Source organism: Oryctolagus cuniculus, chromosome 2 (assembly GCF_964237555.1).
Source record: "Oryctolagus cuniculus chromosome 2, mOryCun1.1, whole genome shotgun sequence".
Classification (NCBI taxonomy): domain Eukaryota; kingdom Metazoa; phylum Chordata; class Mammalia; order Lagomorpha; family Leporidae; genus Oryctolagus; species Oryctolagus cuniculus.
In genome coordinates this window covers 98,684,861-98,703,295 of record NC_091433.1, presented here as the reverse complement: position 1 = coordinate 98,703,295, position 18,435 = coordinate 98,684,861, and the positions used below count along the sequence as shown (strand labels likewise).

The following is an 18,435-nucleotide window of genomic DNA, read 5'->3' as shown; positions in this document are numbered from 1 at the left end:
GGTGAATTCTACCAAATATTTTTTATAAAGATTTTATTTATTTGAGAGGTAGAGTTACAGACAGTGAGAGGTAGAGACAGAGAGAGAGATCTTCCGTCCATTGGTTCACCCCCCAGATGGCCGCAACAGCTGGAGCTGTGCTGATCCGAAGCCAGAAGCCAGGTGCCTCTTTCAGGTCTCCCAAGTGGGTGCAGGGGCCCAAGCACTTGCACCATCTTCTACTGCCTTTCCAGGTCATAGCAGAGAGCTGGATCGGAAGAGGAGAGCTGGGACTAGACCTGGTGCCCATATGGGATGTTGGAGCTGCAAGGCGGAGGATTAACCTACTGTGCTACGGCGCCAGCCCCTACCAAATATTTAATATAGAAATAATGCCAATACTATGAAACTCTTTCAGAAAATCTAAGAGGAGACAATCTCCCAAAATCATTTTATAAAGTCAGTTTTACTTTCATAAAAAATCGAAGACATTAAAGAAAACTTTTGGTTGAATACTGTAATCAATACACAATTCTTCTTAAGTGCTGAAACTTAACTGAAAAGTGATCGCTGTTAAATATAAGAGTGGGAATAAGAGAGGGAAGAGATGTGCAATTCGGGACATGCTCAAGCTGACTTACCTCAAACGGTAGAGTTAGAAACATACCAGGGGATTCCAATTCAATCCCATCAAGGTGGCATGTACCAATGCCATCTCACTAGTCCCAGTGATCAATTTTTGTTCACAATTGATCATAATGATAGGACTAAGAGCCAAAGGGATCACATAAACAAGAATAGTGTCTGCAAATACTAGCTGATAGAATCAAAAAGGGAGAGAATGATCCAACATGGGAAGTGAGATACACAGCAGACCCATAGAATGGCAGATGTCCTAAACAGCACTCTGGCCTCAGAATCAGCCCTTAAGGCATGTGGATCTGGCTGAAAAGCCCAAGAGAGTATTTCAGGCATGGAAAGCCAAGACACTCTGGCAAAACAAAACAAAACAACACACCTAAATGAAAGATCTCCGCGAATGAGATCCTAGTGGAAAGAACAGGTCATCAAAGAAGGAGGTACCTTTCTCTGAAGGGAGGAGAGAACTTCCACTTTGACCATGGCCTTGTCTGAATATGATCAGAGTCAGTGAACTCAGGGGGCTTCCATAGCCTTGGCAGCTCATGACAAGAGCCTAGGGTGATTACTGATGCCATAAACAAGAGTGTCAATTTGTTAAGTCAACAACAGGAGTCACTGTGCACTTACTCCTCATGTAGGATCTTTGTCCTTAGTGTTCTGTACATTGAGATTTAATGCTATAACGAGTACTCAAACAGTATTTTTCACTTTATGTTTCTGTGTGGGAGCAAACTGTTGAAATCTTTACTTAATGTATGCTAAACTTATCTGCTGTATATAAAGAGAATCAAAAATGAATCTTGATGTGAATGGAAGGGGAGAGGGAGTGGGAAAGGGGATGGTTGCGGGTGGGAGGGACATTATGGGGGGAAGCTATTGTAATCCATAAGCTGTACTTTGGAAGTTTATATTCATTAAATAAAAGTTAAAAAAAATCCACAGGAAAAAAAAAGAAAAAGAATAAAAAAAAAACTATACACCAATAACCTCATCAATATAGATGTTAAATGCTATAACAAAATTCTAGTAAATTAAATCCAATAATACAAAAAAATTGATAATATGAACAAGTGGGGAATATCCCAGAAATGTAAGGATGGTTTATTTTTTGAAATATCAATCAATGCAATTCATCTCATCAATGAGCTAAAAAAAAATAACACATGATTATTTCTACAGGCACAACAGAAACAAATTGATCAAGTCCAGCATCCACTCCTAATTAAAGTTCTCAACAAATCAGAATAGAGGCGAACTTTCTCAACCATGAGGATGGCCAACAGTATACCTAATGTGACACTGGAGACTTTTCCTTTAAGATCAGGAAAAAGAGACAATTTTTATTAAATATTTTTACTAGAGGTTCCAACTAGTGCATTAAAAAAAATAGGGGGCCAGCAATGTGGCGTAGCAGGTAAAGCTGCCACCTGCAGTGCCAGCATTCCATATGGGCCCCCGATGCTCTACTTCCAGTCCAGCTCTCTGCTGTGGCCTGGGAAAGCAGTAGACGATGGCCCAAGTGCTTGGGCCCCTGCACCCACGCGGGAGACCTGGAAGAAGCTCCTGGCTCCTGGCTTCAATCAGCGCAGCTCTGGCCATTGCAGCCATCTGGGGAGTGAACCAGCAGATGAAAAACCTCTCTGTCTCTCTCTCTCCCTCTCTGCCTCCCCTTCTCTATCTGTGTAACTCTTTCAAGTAAATATATGAATCTTAAAAAAAAAAAAAAAGGAAATAAAAGGCACTGAGAAGGGAAAGGAAGAAGTAACTGATCATTATTCACAGTCAATATAATAATCTATGTAGAAAACCCTCCGGAATCCACAAACAAGATACTAGAAGTAATAAGTGGGTTTAGTAAGGTTTCAGGATATAAAATCAATATATAAAAAGCAAATGTATTTTATGTAGTTGCAACAATCAATCAGAAGTGGAACATTTAAAACTACTTGTAATAATTGTCCCTAAATATAAAACACTTACAGTTATGTTTCACAATTGCTTCATAAAACCTGTATATTGAAAGCTACAAAATATCACTGACAGAAATTAAGTACAGTTATCGTCTCTTATCCATGTGAGACATGTTCCTAGATTCCTAGGAGATACCTTTTATGTAATACTAAATATACTATTTATCCTATATATACATTTCTATTACCAAATTTTATTTTATTTATAAATTAGGCACAGTAAGAGATTCACAATAATAAAATAACAACAAAATATAACAATTATCAAAATATACTATAATAAAAGTTACATGAATGTGGTTTCTCTATAAAAATATCTTACAGTACTTTCACATTTTCACTGGAGGAAGCACTTTAAAACTTCTTTGGCATATTTGGATTGCTGGCATCACTACTCCTGTGCTTTGGGGCCACTATTAAGTAAACTAAGGGTCACATGAACGTAAGCATTGTGATTCACACAATCTGATAATTGACATGGCCACTAAGTGACTAACAGGTAGGTAGCACATACAGTGTGAAGTCTGCAAAATCATTTGGTCAGGCTCTGCAAAGACAACCTCAGGCAGGACCAGAAATTCAAAACGTCTGTAGTAGACTAATTTTTAAGTAGATAATTTTGTATGGCTTTGAATTATTTAAATATTCAAATGGACCTTGGCAGGAAAAAGTTTCCCTACTCCGACTCTATACAAGGGGTGACTCATGTCCTGGGCGGGATGGAGGCAGACGGTGTGGAATTATCATGCTATTCAGAACCTATGAATTGTGTATCACTGGGATATTCTTTTTAATATTTTTAACCACCATTGACTAGGCATAAGTGAAACAACAGAAAGCAAACTTGCAGATAAGAAGGAACCACTGTGACAGCCATACTATGTTCATGGATTGAAAAACTCAATACTGTTAGATGTTTATTTTCCCAAATTCACCTACAGATTCAACACAACCTGAATCATAATTTCTTCACTTTTTTTTAAGGAATTGACAGGGTAACTCTAAAATTCTTATGGATGTGCAAGAGACCTAGAATAGCCAAAGATCTTTTACAAAGAAGAGCACATTGGAGGATTTACACTATCTGGCTTCATGACTTGCTGTAATGCTATAGTAATCAAGACAGTGTAGTACTGTTGTAAAAATAAATATGACATCAATAAACAGAAGGGAATGTCTAGAAATATACTACACACATGAACAACTAAATTTTGTCAAAGATATAAAGATAATTCAGTGGAGAAATTATAGTTTTATGAAAATGGTGCTGGAACAACTAGATGTGTATACAAAAGAAAAAAACTTTGACTCATCTATCCAAATTAAACTAAAAGAGATCATGGGCTAAGTGTAATACATAAAATTTTAAAAATTCTAGAAGAAAATAGTCAAGAAAAAATCTTTGCCAAATGTGGAGTCTGGCAGAATTTCACTAGATAAAATACAAACAAAAATTAATATGTTGGACAATTACTCTTTGAAAGACATTGGTTGGAGAATGAAAAGACAAGCCAAAAACTAGGAAAAAATATTTGTAGACCATATACCTGACAGAACTAATATCTGACATAAACTAATAACATATAGACTCTGGTTATTTAATAAGTAACTAGGGGCTGGCACTGTGGCACAGCAGGTTAAGCTGCCACTTGCAATGCTGGCATTACACATTGCAGGGCTGATGTGAGCCCCCACTCCTCTGTTTCTGACCCAGCACTCTGTTAATGTACCTGGGAAAGCAATGGGAGATGGCCCAAGTGCTTGGGCCCCCGGCTCCCCTGTGGGAGACAAGGATGGAGTTCCTGGCTAATGATGCCAGCCTGGTCTAGATTTGGCTGTTGTAGCCATCCAGGGGAGTAAACCAGTGGATGGAAGATCTCTCTCTCTCTCTCTGCCTCTCTGTAACTCTACCTTTAAAATAAATAAATAAATCTTTAAAAAAATAAAGTCATAGGCAAAACTAACCTACCATGATAGATATCAGAACAGTGGTTGCCCATGGAAGAGAAAAATTAAATGAAATTGGTTATGGAGGCCTTTTCTGGTGAGTGATGATGATGTTTTATAACTTGATTGAGGTATTGCACAAATATTGTCAAAAATCATTAAATCACACACTTAAGATGTGTACTGTCACTGTATTTAAATGTTATCTCAATTAAAAATTTTAAAAATACAGGCGGTGTGGATTCCAAGAAGGCTGGATAGGGAAAAGACTTGCTGATTTTGACCAGGGCAAGAAAGCAGAAGAAAAGTGGAGGAAGTGCATTCCCAGGGGGCGGGCTGGAGAGAAGTGGAAATTCTACAAAAGGAAAGTGCAGATGTGCAGCAGGGAGAGAGGACACCACCCAGGATTCCGCAGCTGGGGACTGGAGGAGATGCCGGATTCTGAGAGTGAGGTGAGAGCAGACTGTGGCAACCTGTGCCGCTGGTGACTGCGCCTGAGGGAGAGCCTGGGGACCACACAGACTATGAGTCTGGCAGAAAGCCCTAGCCAAGGGCAGGGTACCCACCTATTCACATTTATTTTCTCCCCATCTCCACACAAGGGTACCTGGCAACAGGCAGGGAGAAGGCGCCACCCTGACACCAGCAGAGGCTTTGGCAGCTCTCGCATGTGCATGGTAGCCACAGATGTCGAGTCTGGCTTGGAGGGTTACAGAGGGCTGGACACACACCTAGGACTGTGAGTGCTCCCATCCTCTCAACCCATCACAGGCTCCGGGACGCAAACTGCCAGGTGGAGCACCCACAGGCAGCTGGTCTGGGGACTTCTCTGCTCTTTCCATGGACGGGGCAGCCCTGTGGGGCAGAGAGCAGATCCTCTGCACTGACTGTGGGAATCCTGTGACTACGTGATAGGGCATGGGATATGCAAACACATGGAGACTGAACAATATGCTCATGAATGAACAGTGGGTCACAGAGAAATCAAATGGAAATAAAACATTTCTGGAAACGAATGAAGATGAAAATACAACATAAAAATCTATGTGGTACAGCAGAAGTAGTGCTGAGGAAAGTTTACAGCAATTAGTGCCTACATCAAGAAATTGGAAGGGCATCAAATAAGTGAGCTACAAATGTATCTCAAGGACCTAGAAAAACAACAACAACAACAAGCCAAACCCAAAATTAGTACAAGGAAAGAAATAATTAAAATTAGAGAAAAAGGGGCCGGTGCTGTGGTGCATTCGGTTAAAGCCCTGGCCTGAAACACCAGCATCCCATATGGACGCCGGTTCTAGTCCCGGCTGCTCCACGTCTGATCCAGCTCTCTGCTCTGGCCTGGAAGAACAGCAGAAGAAGGCCCAAGTCCTTGGGTCCCTGCACCCACGTGGAAGACCTGGAAGAAGCTTCTGGCTCCTGGCTTCGGATAGGCGCAGTTCTGGCCATTGTGGCCATCTGGGGAGTGAAGACCTCTCTCTCTCTCTCTCTCTGTCCCTACCTCTCTCTGTCCCTACCTCTCTCTGTAACTCTGTCTTTCAAATAAATAAAATAAATCTTTAAGAAAAATTAGAGAAAAATAAACAAAATTGAAATGAAAAATACAAAAGATTAATGAAATGAAAAACTGGTTTTTTGAAAATAACAAACAAAATTGGTATACCATTGGCCCAACTAATCAATAAAAATGAAAAGACCCAAATTAGTAAAATCAGAGATGGAAGAGGAAATGTAATAAAGGATACCACATAAATAAAAAGAATCATCAAGAATTACCACAAAGAGCTGTATGCCAAACAATTGGAAAACCTAGAAGAAATGCATAGATTCCTAGACACAGACAATCTGCCAAAATTGAGCCCTGAAGACACTGAAAATCTGAACAGAGCAATAACCAAGCTGGAGATTGAGTCAATAATAAAGACTCTCCCAACAAAGCAAATTCCAGGACCAGATGGCTTCACTGCTGATTTGTACCAACTTTTAAATAGCTAATTCCAGTTCTTCTCAAACTATTCAAAACAATGGAAAGGGAGGGAATCCTCCCAAACTCCTTCTGTGAAGCCAGCATCACCTTAATTCTTTTTTTTTTTTTTTTTGACAGGCAGAGTGGACAGTGAGAGAGAGAGAGACAGAGAGAAAGGTTCACCCTCCAATGGCCGCTGTGGCCGACGCATCATGCTGATCCAAAGCCAGGAGCCAGGTGCTTCTCCTGGTCTCCCATGCGGGTGCAGGGCCCAAGCACTTGGGCCATCCTCCCAAGGCAGAGGATTAGCCTAGTGAGCCACAGCGCCGGCCACACCTTAATTCTTAAACCAGAAAAAAATACAATAGAGAAAGAAAACTGTAGACCAATTTCTCTGATGAACATGCAGACATAAAAATCCTCAAAAAAATAGTAGCTAATCGAATCCAACAACACATCAGAAAGATCCTTCAACCCAGACCAAATGGGATTTATTCCTGGTATGCAGGGATGGTTCAAAATATGCAAATAAATAAATGTGATATATTACATTAACGAACTGAAGAATAAGAACCATAAGATTATTACAAAAGATGTAGAGAAATCATTTAATAAGATACAACATACTGTCATGATAAAAGCCTTAAGCAAATTGGGTGTAGAAGGAACATCCCTCAGCACAATCAAGGCAATACATGACAAACTCACAGGCAAGCATCAAATTGAATGGGGAAATAATGGAAGCATTTCCACTAAGATCTGGAACCAGAAGAGGGTGTCCACTCTCACCATTGCTATTCAATATAATCCTGGAAGTTTTAGCCAGCGCCATTAGGCGTGGAAAGGAGAATGCAAATTAGAAAGGAGGAAGTAAAACTCACTCTGTTCACAAATGGACATTGTCTTCTATGTAGAAAATTCTAATGAATACACACACACACACACACAAAGTATTAATAAACTCGGTGAATTTGCAGAATATAATCTTGAATGTACCATTCAAAATCAGTTGCATTCCTACATACTCTCAGTGAGCAATAAAATATGAAATTAAGGAAATAATTCCATCTATAGTAGCAACAAAAAGAATACTTAATAAAGGTAAAGGGAGAGCAAGACCTTTACACTGAAAAGTGCAAATTATTGTTGGAAGAAATTAAAGACCCAAACAAATAGAAAGGTATCCTATATTCATAGGTTGGAAGATTTAATATTATTAAAATAATAATACTATATAAAGTAATCTAAAGATTCAATGAAATCATTCTGAAAATCCCAATGGCATTTTTTAGCAGAAATGGTAAAACCAAGTCTAAAATTCAAAATTCTAAATATTAAGTGTCAAAGAATTCTAAACTGCCAAAACAGTCTTGAAAAACAAGAAGTTCGAGGACTCACACTTCCCAGTTCCAATCCACTGCAAAGCTACAGTACTTCTGTAAGTGTGATACTAGCAAAAGACATTCAGCACAATGGAACAAACCTTTCCATCTATGGCCACTGATTTTCAAAAAGGATGTCAAGACGATTCAATGGGGAAAAACAGCCGCCTCTTCAACAAGTGGTGCAGGATATCTACATGCCAAAGAATGAACCAGAAGCCTTGCCTTACATCATTTTCGAAAATGAACTCAAAATGAATCAGACTAAATTAAAGGGGTAAAACTATAAAATCTTAGAAGAAGACATTTTCATGACCTTGGATTTGGCAATAGTTTCTTAACCATGAAATCAAAAGCAGAGGCAACAAAAGAAAAAAAAATGGACTTCAAGAGTGAAGAGATGATCCACAAAATACAAGAAGATATTTGTAAATCTTCTACCTGACAAGAGATTAATAACCAGAATATGTAAAAATTCCAATAGCTCAACAACAAAAAGATAATCTAGTTTTTAAAAATGTGCAAAGAAGATATAAAATAGTAATCTCATGAGAGTATGTTAAACATCATTGATCATTAGATACCTAAAAATCAAAACCACAACAGGATACCACCTTAAACTTATAATGATATCCATAATTAAGCAGCAACAACCACAAATACTAATTATTGGCAAGGATGAGGAGAAAACTTGCACATTGTTGGAGAGAATGTAAAATGGTGCAACCACTGTGGAAAACAGTTTAGTGGTTCCTCCAAAAATTAAGCATAGAATTATCATATGATGTAGCAATTCCACTACTAGGTAAATACCCCTAAAAATTGAAAACAGGAACTCAAACAGATTCTTTTACACCAATATTCATAGCAGTACTGTTCACATTAGCTAAAAGATTGACACAACCCCGGTGTCCATCAGTAGATGAGTGGATAAATAAAATGTGGCATATACATAAGTAAGATATTATTCAGGCATAAAAAGGAATGGAGTTCTGAAACATGTTACAAAATGGAAAACACGCCGTTAAATAAAGCAGGCCAGGTGCAAAAGGACAAACATTATGATTCCACTGATGTAAAGCAGAGTTTACCAGGGGATTGGGGGAGTAGAAGTGGGGAGCTACTGTCTGATGGGTGCAGAGTTTTATTTAGTGTGAAGTGATGAGAAAGATTTGGATACTGACAGTAACAATGCCCAACACTGTGAATGTAATTAACTTCACTGAATTATACACTTAAAAATAGCTAAAATGGCCAATTATATATTTTATGTGTGTATATCACCAAGATAAAAACCAACATAAAAGTAAAACTGAGATGCAGGAATCAGGTGACCAAACAAGCAGGAAACAAAAGAACTCGCAGACAGACAGAGGAAGGAGTTTCAGGATGGGAGCAGCGGAGCCTGACAGAAGGGTGCCCTCCAGAAGTGGCGGGGCTGGCCAGACAATGGCTACGCTCTCCTAAGTTAAACCTATGGGCTGGAGAAGCAGCCTGGAGCACACTGTCTCCTTAGCACACCCTACATATCTTGCATCTCCTTTCCTTTCCGCCTTCAGCTTCAAACAGAATCTTTTTTTTTTTTTTTTTTGACAGGCAGAGTTAGACAGTGAGAGAGAGAGACAGAGAGAAAGCTCTTCCTTTTCTGTTGGTTCACCCGCTAAATGGCCGCTACGGCTGGCGCGCTGCACCGAACCGAAGCCAAGAGCCAGGTGCTTCTCCTGGTCTCCCATGCGGGTGCAGGGCCCAAGCACTTGGGCCATCCTCCACTGCACTCCCTGGCCACAGCAGAGAGCTGACCTGGAAGAGGGGCAACCGGGACAGAATCCGGTGCCCCAACCGGGACTAGAACCCGGTGTGCCGGTGCTGCGGCTCAGTAGGCTAATCCTCTGCCTGCGCAGTATCTTAACTTCAGAAAATATTACATTGACTAGTTTCTGTGTCCAGCACTATTTCAGAAACATGGAATACACAAAAATTATGTAGTTCTCGTGAATATGCAATTGACCCTCATTGTAACATCCTGTAAGACCACAATCACAGGAGGAACAGAAAGGATGGAAGTCATTAGACATCTAGGCTTCCTTAACAGGACTGAATCTTCTGTTGTTAGATTTTAATTCAGGGCCGGCGCCGTGGCTCACTAGGCTAATCCTCCACCTGCAGCACCGGCACACCGGGTTCTAGTCCCGGTTGGGGCACCGGATTCTGTCCTGGTTGCTCCTCTTCCAGTCCAGCTCTCTGCTGTGGCCCGGGAGGGCAGTGGAGGATGGCCCAAGTGCTTGGACCCTGCACCCGCATGGGAGACCAGAAGCACCTGGCTCCTGGCTTCGGATCAGCGCAGCGTGCCGGCTGCAGCGGCCACTGGGGGGTGAACCAACAGAAGGAAGACCTTTCTCTCTCTCTCTCTCTCACTGTCCACTCTGCCTGTCAAAAAAATAAATTAATTAATTAAAAAGATTTTAATTCAAAAGGGAAGATGAAAAAGTCCTATGTAGAAAGCATTTTTAGAATTACACCTACAATCTAAAAAGACAATCAGAAACATTTTAAAGTGAAATATTTACGATATTTATTCTCCACTATACTGTAGAAAATGCTGTGATAACTAAAAGCAGGTTTAAAAATAGGCAGTTTTCTTATGCAATTTTCTATGAGAAAGCTGCGGTTGAGTAACACAATGTTACAAGAGTTCAAAAGAGACTTAAAACTTACATGTTTAGACATATTTTCTGAAAATATTACTGATTTTTCTCTTAAAAATGTGACAATGTCCTTGTAAATTGCACTTTTTCTCTCATAATTAATTTCATCTCCAGCATCTGTTTTGCCCTTTGGGAGAAAAATGTTGTGTGATTAATAGCAAGAAGATCACATCAGAATCTAGGTACACACACCGCTTTTTTCTCTGAACAGAACTCAGGCGGCGACCTTTGTACATGAAACGTGCAAGTCAAAGTCCTTCCCCATACATAACTCAGGTCACCCACTCACTCCCTGGTCCATGCACTCTTTCAGCAAGCACTTAGAGACCCCCTCTGGTTTTCAGGGCATCCAGCTACACAGCGGTAGGCGAGAGCCCCCTGCTTCTGCTCTCCTCCGTATGAAATGCATGATGACTAAAAGAGCCTTAGTTGATGAAGTCGTAAAAGGCGTGGGCCACCGCAGGAGAGCTTGTTTCTCTACCCTCTGCCCCTGCTCTGCATGCAGAGTGCCTGCGACCCACTCATGTTCATTCCAGGGTAACTCTCCCTCCACACTCCGAGCCTCCTCCATCTTCTCTCCTTGTTTCCCAGATTACTCTCTCTTGATGGATTATGTGTGTGTGTGTGTATATGTATACATATATGCATATATGCCATATAACTGCATATATAAATATGCAAAAGAACATCAAAAAGATCACGGATCATGAAATAAAGTTAATTCTGGTGCAAAATTTGAAATCCGTGCACAATGGCTTCATAATACACATTTTCCATGAACTTTTTGAGGACACCTCACATGTGGATTTCAAATATTTTTCCACCAAAATACACAGCGATATTTAATGTTTTAATTTTTCATTTAAAAAATGTGTATTTTATTTATCAGACTGAGACAGAGAGAGAGCTCTCATCCACGGGTTCATTCTCCAGATGCCTGCAACAGCTGGGGCTGGACCAAGCTGAAGCTGGGAGCTGGGAACACAGCTCCCATATGAGTGGCAGGGACCCAGCTATTTGAGCCGTCATCTGTTGCCCCCCCCATCCCCATAACCAAAAACCATAGTATACATGAGCAGGGGGTAGGGAGTAGAGCCAGAACTTGAACCCAGGCACTCAGATATGGGATGTTGGTCTCCCATACACTATCTTATCTGCTAAACCAAATACTCACCCATAAAGTTACCTTTTAACTCCATTTTGTCCACAAATTTTTTGAAATCTGATTATATATAACTGTAGTCTTACATATAAATGTATGTATGCATATAATATCTGTGCATATCTGTGTATATACTAGCATATATGTACATAAAACTGCAGTGTGATTTGAATGTTCACTTAATGAACAGTTTTATGGGCTTTGTCTTTGATTTTCTAAACTGAGGAATACCTAGATGCTTCCATACCAAACACAGATGTATGTGCATGGATCAATAGCCTTTGCTACAAAGAGTCCTTGTCCATGTCTCAAAGGTCAAAGAAAATCATTCCTTCCATTATCTTTTATTTTCTAATTAAAGACGACCTTCTTTTAAAATATCAAAGCAAACCAAAAGCAAAAATCATCTAGGTGTCTACCTTCTGTATGCAAAAGTTAGTGCAGTGTGATAGCAATAAGAACAGCACAAAAGGCAAGTCAGAACAGATAGCAACGGGTAAACCAGCATTTTGATCTCAACCGAAACCAAGGTGTAAAACATCTCCAAGCAGTTCCCTGTGATTGCTGGGTCCCCAGTGAGGATTTGCATCCTCCTGGTGGAGTTTTGCTTGGGACTACCAGACACCGAGAGCACACTGGTTAGAGAAGAAAGCTCGTTCTAGCTAGGTTCAGTGACACAGCTAAGTGTTTTCAGCCTCATGACTCCGGAGGCTGTGTGCTGTTTCTCTCAGTGCAAAGCGCACCCACTCAGACTCTGCTTTGGGCTGGTTGGACTGGGGACCTGCAAAATTATATTTTTCCTTTGTAATGTTAGGTTGGGTTCAGGCAGCAGAAAGCTAAAGGAAGACTGACAACCCAGAAGAGAAAGGAGGGCACACATCCTCCGGGTTGCCTGGTGCCCTGCGAGGGCCCTGTACACCTGGCAGGGGCAGTCACTTTCAGCACCAACAGCTGGTTCGTTTCCAGGGTTTTCCCCCCATAGTCCCGGAACCAGCCTCTCACATCCTCCTGTTACTGCTGGTAGGCCAGAGCTACATGTTCAAAGGTCTGGGTCCTAGTTCTACGCTCCTGCAGTACCAGCATTCACTGGGTAGCACCCACTCCTCAGAGCTCTGGATCTCAGCTCGTGGGACACATCTTCCAACGTCGTACTTGTGTGACTGTCTCTGCTTTCCATTTCCCTCCAACTCATAGTATGGACGCTGCAGTACTTCTCTATTACCTCTGTGTTCCTTTCTTGCCTTTTGTTTCCTTTAATGTTTGCACAACTACTCAGCTGATTACCTTGAAGAGGTTTTGGTTTTATAAAGAGGAGTGGGTCACTCTGAAGACTCTTCCTATTAGACAGGTTTAATGAACGCAATGACAATGAAGCCGATGCTGACTGACAAGACTTTGGATTTGCTTTGCAAGTGCATAGCTTTCACCCCATAAAACTATTTCATTGTCTCAGAGAGTCAACCCCTGAGCCACGCCCACATTCATGCACACCTAGCTAAGAACCTGTCCACTGGCTTCAGTTCCGTTTTTAAACAATTACTTACACCATTTAAAAATACTCCTTCTGCACTACAAGTAATGCACCAACTTTCCACACCATGTGGCTTCACCAGCACATAACACATTTCCCCATAAATCCGTCTCCAAGGTGGAGCTCGACATCCATCTGAAAATTCATAATCTGAAACCAATCATCAAGCAATTAATGAGCTTCTTTACCGCAGTTCTGTAAAATGTGTTGGCTTCAACCAAATAAATACTGTTGAAATTTTATGGTTTCATTTTCTTAAGCATCCAGTTATAATGAAGCAATTGAATTCATGTTGAAAATAAGATTTTGAAAATATAACATAAAATGAATCTGAGAAAACACAAACCTGAAGCGTATTCAATAGATTCCAAAACTGTTTGTTCTCCTTTTCCTGAGAAACGTTTTAGAAGCTTTATATCTTTCTTCACAATTTTTGGATTTAAATATATTTCTCTGAAATAAATGGTTAAAAATTTACGCGCATGCACTAAAACAGAATCTACAGGAGACATGTGAACATTCCATTGAATAAGAGAAAATTTATTTTTGTAATTAAAGTTAATTTTAGCCAGGTTATAATTTTTTAACAACACTATCAATATATCAAGGAAGTAGTGATTCATGTTGAACTGAATATTAAATATACTCAATTAAAGTTCACCTTGTTTCTTAATAATAACACTAAAATATTGGAAAAATTAAAAGTTTTGGACTATACAAACCCTATGTGGTATGTGCCTTATAACTTAATAACTCATGTAATAGTCTTAAGAGTCATTTAGAAGAAACAGGACATTTAACGTCTTCAACTGAATGAAGCCCCACTAGAATGCTTTAGCATTTTTAACTACATTTAAATTTTTAGAAGTATTATAAGGAAATCAAATAAGATTTTGTTCTATGTTAAGAAATCCATAGCAATGACTTCCACACGTTACATTTCTCATGTTTTTCTCTAAAACTGAAAGCAGCTTTTATAGCTGAATTTTTGAGTTTTCCTCTTTACGAAGACTCACGGGGAAATGTGTTTCAGCAAGTGCCTGCGAAGGTGCGGCTCCAGCTGCTTAAGTAGCATGGCAGTCTTCATCTGGATTTCACTCTCTGGGCCATCAACTTCGGTGACTTTTACATATTTAGTGCAGTTGAGTCTTCTTTTGAATTGTGATGAATGGGATGGGGAAGGGAGTGGGAGATGGGATGGTTGCGGGTAGGAGGGAGGTTAAGGGGGGAAAAGCTGCTATAATTAAAAAGTTGTACTTTGGAAATTTATATTTATTAAATAAAAGTTGAAAAGAAAAAAAAAGGACTGCAGGAAGTTGCGTCAAGGGTTCATGGCTTTGCTGGTGCCTGGAGGACAGGTGAGAAACACCCATCGTAACTGGGCCACTATCATTGAGAATCATGCTACTAAGCTGAATTCAGTTATTCTGTTTCTCACACCCACAATATCTGCATCAACCAATGACTGATGAACAGGATTCTGAGAGACCTGTGAGTTCCCTATGTGTCTTCTGAATTAATAAGAAACAGAATATTATTGCATAATACAAGTCTAAATAGATTAGTAGAGAATATACTTATGTGAGGATACTATATTATCAGCAAAATATTCAAGAAATTCAAGTATTATATTCTCTACCAATATACTCTGCCTATAATAGTAATATTTTATTGTGACTCACAATTTTCTTAACAGCATATGTGAGAGATGTTAAGAGTAACTACAGAGGCCGGTGCTGTGGCATAGCAGGTAAAGCCGCCGCCTGCAGTGCTGGCATCCCGTATGGGTGCCGGCTCAAGTCCTGGCTGCTCCACTTCCTATCCAGCTTTCTGCTATGGCCTGGGAAGGCACTGGCAGATGGCCCAAGTCATTGGGCCCCTCCACCCACGTGGGAAACCCAGGGGAAGCTCCTGGGTCCTGGCTTCGGATTGGCGCAGCTCCAGCTATTGTGGCCAATTGGGGAGTGAACAAGCAGCTGGAAGACCTCTCTCTCTCTCTCTCTGTAACTCTGACTTCTGAATTTCAATCAATATAAATAATCTTTTAAAAAAATAAAAAAGAATAACTACTTCTTTTTAAGCCTGTTTATCTAAATAGATTACCAAAATAGACTAGCATAAAATTTAAAACATAAATTGAAATGAAACAAATCTCACTTTGGGTAAATAGAGAAAAAAGATCTTGGGATGGAATATTTTCTGTCTCTCCCTCTCTCTCCATCTCTGCCTTTTAAATGAATAAAATAAATCTTCAAAAAAATCTTCAAAAAGGTACCATTATCTGTAACATTAAATAAGATCCACTTTTTCTAACAAGCTCTGACAATTTATAACGAATATTTAAGGCCTTCCCCCTAACCTATATTATCTATTTGTTTCTCATTTTTTCTCATTTTCCTTCTGCTGGGTCACTCCCCAAGCAGTCACAACAGACAGGGCAGTGCCAGACAAAAGCCAGGAGCCAGGAGCTTCGGCAGGGTCTCCTTCATGCTGTTAGCACCACGATCAGGCACTTGGGCCACTCTCTGCTGCTGTCCCAGGTCATCAGCAGAGAGGGACTGGAACCAGTGCCCATATGGGATGAGGGCACTGCCGGTGGAGGCTTAACCAGCTGCACCACTGCACCGGCTCCCATTTTCTCATTTCCAGTGACACTGATTATTACAATCTTTCTCCCAGAATATCTGATAAACGTTTATAAATTAAATATAGACCACAGTCAACTTTTCCCTCCATCATTATAAAGGCTGAGAAGTACAAATTCTATAGAAATGACTTCAGAGTTCACTTTCTGTGCTGTACTAAATTTCGAAATCCAGTAACAGGTATCCAGATCACTGGCTCTTAGTAGACAGAAATGCTTTAGGGGTTGCTAGTTATCAGAATGGATAGGAAGGGGACCTATCACTGGCATTTAGTGATGAGGACAAAGAAGGCCAGCTATCTGCCCATCTGCGCAGGACTGGTGCCTCTGGAGCTGCTGTGTTCACACAGTCCTACTCAAGTTGGAAGCACCGGCTGCTTCCTTACACGCCTGAGTGCAATGCGAACACAGCACTACTGGTATTTAAAACTCTATTGTAGATGTAGGGTTATTGTCTGCGATCTTGAGTCAAGAATATTCAATCAGCATTAACAAAGCAGGTCACAAAAGCCATGTATTGGCCGGCGCCACAGCTCACTAGGCTAATCCTCCACCTTGTGGCGCCGGCACACGGGGTTCTAGTCCCGGTCGGGGCACCGGATTCTGTCCCGGTTGCCCCTCTTCCAGGCCAGCTCTCTGCTGTGGCCAGGGAGTGCAGTGGAGGATGGCCCAAGTGCTTGGGCCCTGCACCCCATGAGAGACCAGGAGAAGCACCTGGCTCCTGCCATCGGATCAGCGCGGCGCTGCGCCGGCCGCAGCGGCCATTGAAGGGTGAACCAACGACAAAAGGAAGACCTTGTCTCTGTCTCTCTCTCACTGTCCACTCTGCCTGTAAAAAAAAAAAAAGCCATGTATTGGGGGGCTGGCGCTGGGGCTCAGTGGGTTAAAGCCTTGGCCTGAAGCTCATGGGCGCCGGTTCTAATCCCGGCTGCTCCACTTCCAATCCAGCTCTCTGCTATGGCCTGGGGAAAGCAGTGGAGGATGGCCCAGCTCCTTGGGGTCCTGCACTCGCATGGGAGACCCAGAAGAAGCTCCTGGCTCCTGGCTTTGGATCAGCGCAGCTCTGGCCATTGCGGCCATCTGGGGAGTGAACCAGCGGATGGAGGACCTCTCTATCTCTGCCTCTCCTCTCTCTGTGTAACTCTTTCAAATAAATAAATAAAGCTTAAAAAAGAAAAACAACATGTATTGGAGTAGATGGACTGAGAACTGCTCTGCAGCTGCGTGTGGGCTGGCGAAACCCCCAAGTATCAGCTGCGCACGGTTTCCGTTAACACCTGAGCAGACGCTAACTGAAGCCTTTGGAAAACGCAGGCGTTCCGCCGGGTCTAGGACGGCGGATTCTGAGAGTGAATAAACCCCGCAGTGAAACCCACAGAAAACTTACTTTCAGCGCTGACTTGAACAGCGTTTTGCAGCCAACGCAAGCCAAACGCGGTGCACGGGCCGCTCGTCGGAGGCGCGGGACCCCGGCGGAGACAGGGGCTCAGCGAGGCAGAGAGGGCGCGAGCGAGCGAAGCTCAGCCGGCGGAGAGAAAAGTTAGGCGGCGAGAGAAACCGAAGCTTTTCGTGATCAGACAGCGGGCTGCGGAGCTCCCAGCGCCAGGCGGCGCGACCCCGCAGCCGCACTCACCTGCCCGCACCTGCTCCGCTCACCGCGCACAGCGCACCGCGCCGCGGTTGCTAGGACGCGATCAACTTCCGCCCCTGTGGGTGGCCTCGGTGGCGCCGCCCCCAAAGTCCAGGCTCAGGCGCTGCGGGGCGCCTCTGGCGGTGCTCCCCGCTGGTTCCGCCGGCACTGCAGCCTGCTGCCTGCCGCAGCTCCCCTGTTTTGGTAACCGTGGCCTTAGGATCCCGGCAAGGACTTGATGCGTGCCCGGGGACAGGGAGTGTGCGCGGGTCCCTCGCTCCCGCTCCTGGTTCAGAGCGCGTTCCTGCGGAGGCCACTCTCCCAGCGTTGGACTCGGCTCTAGACCACCACCACCAAGGAACGTTTGTCCGTTTGGAGCGTGCACGGTGTGAAGACGGACGTTCCACAGAGGAAGAACCCCCACCCCCGCCCCCCGCTTGTCCACGTGCTGGGCGCTCCCTGCTCCCGCTGGCTGGAGAGCCCCGGCAGCTGCCTCTCAGGCCATTCCTTTAGGGAACTCTGCCTTCTCAGGGTCTCCTTGGCCGGTCCGAGGAAATAAAACTTTGCTCTGAGCAACTCCCCAAGCGAACTAACGCCTAAAGTAGGTCTGGTCTGTTAACTGTGTGGGTTTGGGAAGGGCACCTCTCACGTGGACGTCTTGTGATCTGCTTCTGCGTTTGGGGGTAGGCAAACTTGAACCCCATCAACTGAGCCTGCCCTCACCCTAGGTCACCCCTACAAGCTACAGTGAGAGCGAGGGCAACTGGAGAGAGAGAGAAATTTCCCAAAGGGAGGTGGCTTGATGTCCTGGTCTTGCTTCATGCAGCAGAGCTCTGTGAATCTTTTTTTTTTTTTTTTTTTTTTAAGATTTATTGGA

The 18,435-nt window shown here is 42.4% G+C and overlaps 1 protein-coding gene across 7 annotated transcripts in view; it reads right to left on the bottom strand.

The window, feature by feature from the left end:
• ODAD2 (outer dynein arm docking complex subunit 2) overlaps window positions 1-17,933 on the bottom strand; it is a 69,035-nt gene extending 51,102 nt beyond the window's left edge. The window contains exons 1-4 of one of the 7 annotated variants that reach the window (XM_051834409.2): window positions 17,316-17,933; window positions 13,631-13,737; window positions 13,298-13,434; window positions 10,602-10,718 (exon numbers count right to left, since the gene is read on the bottom strand). In XM_051834409.2, coding sequence (XP_051690369.1) covers window positions 10,602-10,718; window positions 13,298-13,378 — 198 coding nt within the window. In that variant the 5' untranslated portion in view covers window positions 13,379-13,434; window positions 13,631-13,737; window positions 17,316-17,933. The remainder of the gene's footprint in view (window positions 1-10,601; window positions 10,719-13,297; window positions 13,435-13,630; window positions 13,738-17,315) is intronic. The other 6 variants (XM_051834403.2, XM_070069678.1, XM_051834405.2 and 3 more) reach the window with 6 other exon arrangements.
• Between the last annotated feature and the right edge of the window lie 502 nt (window positions 17,934-18,435).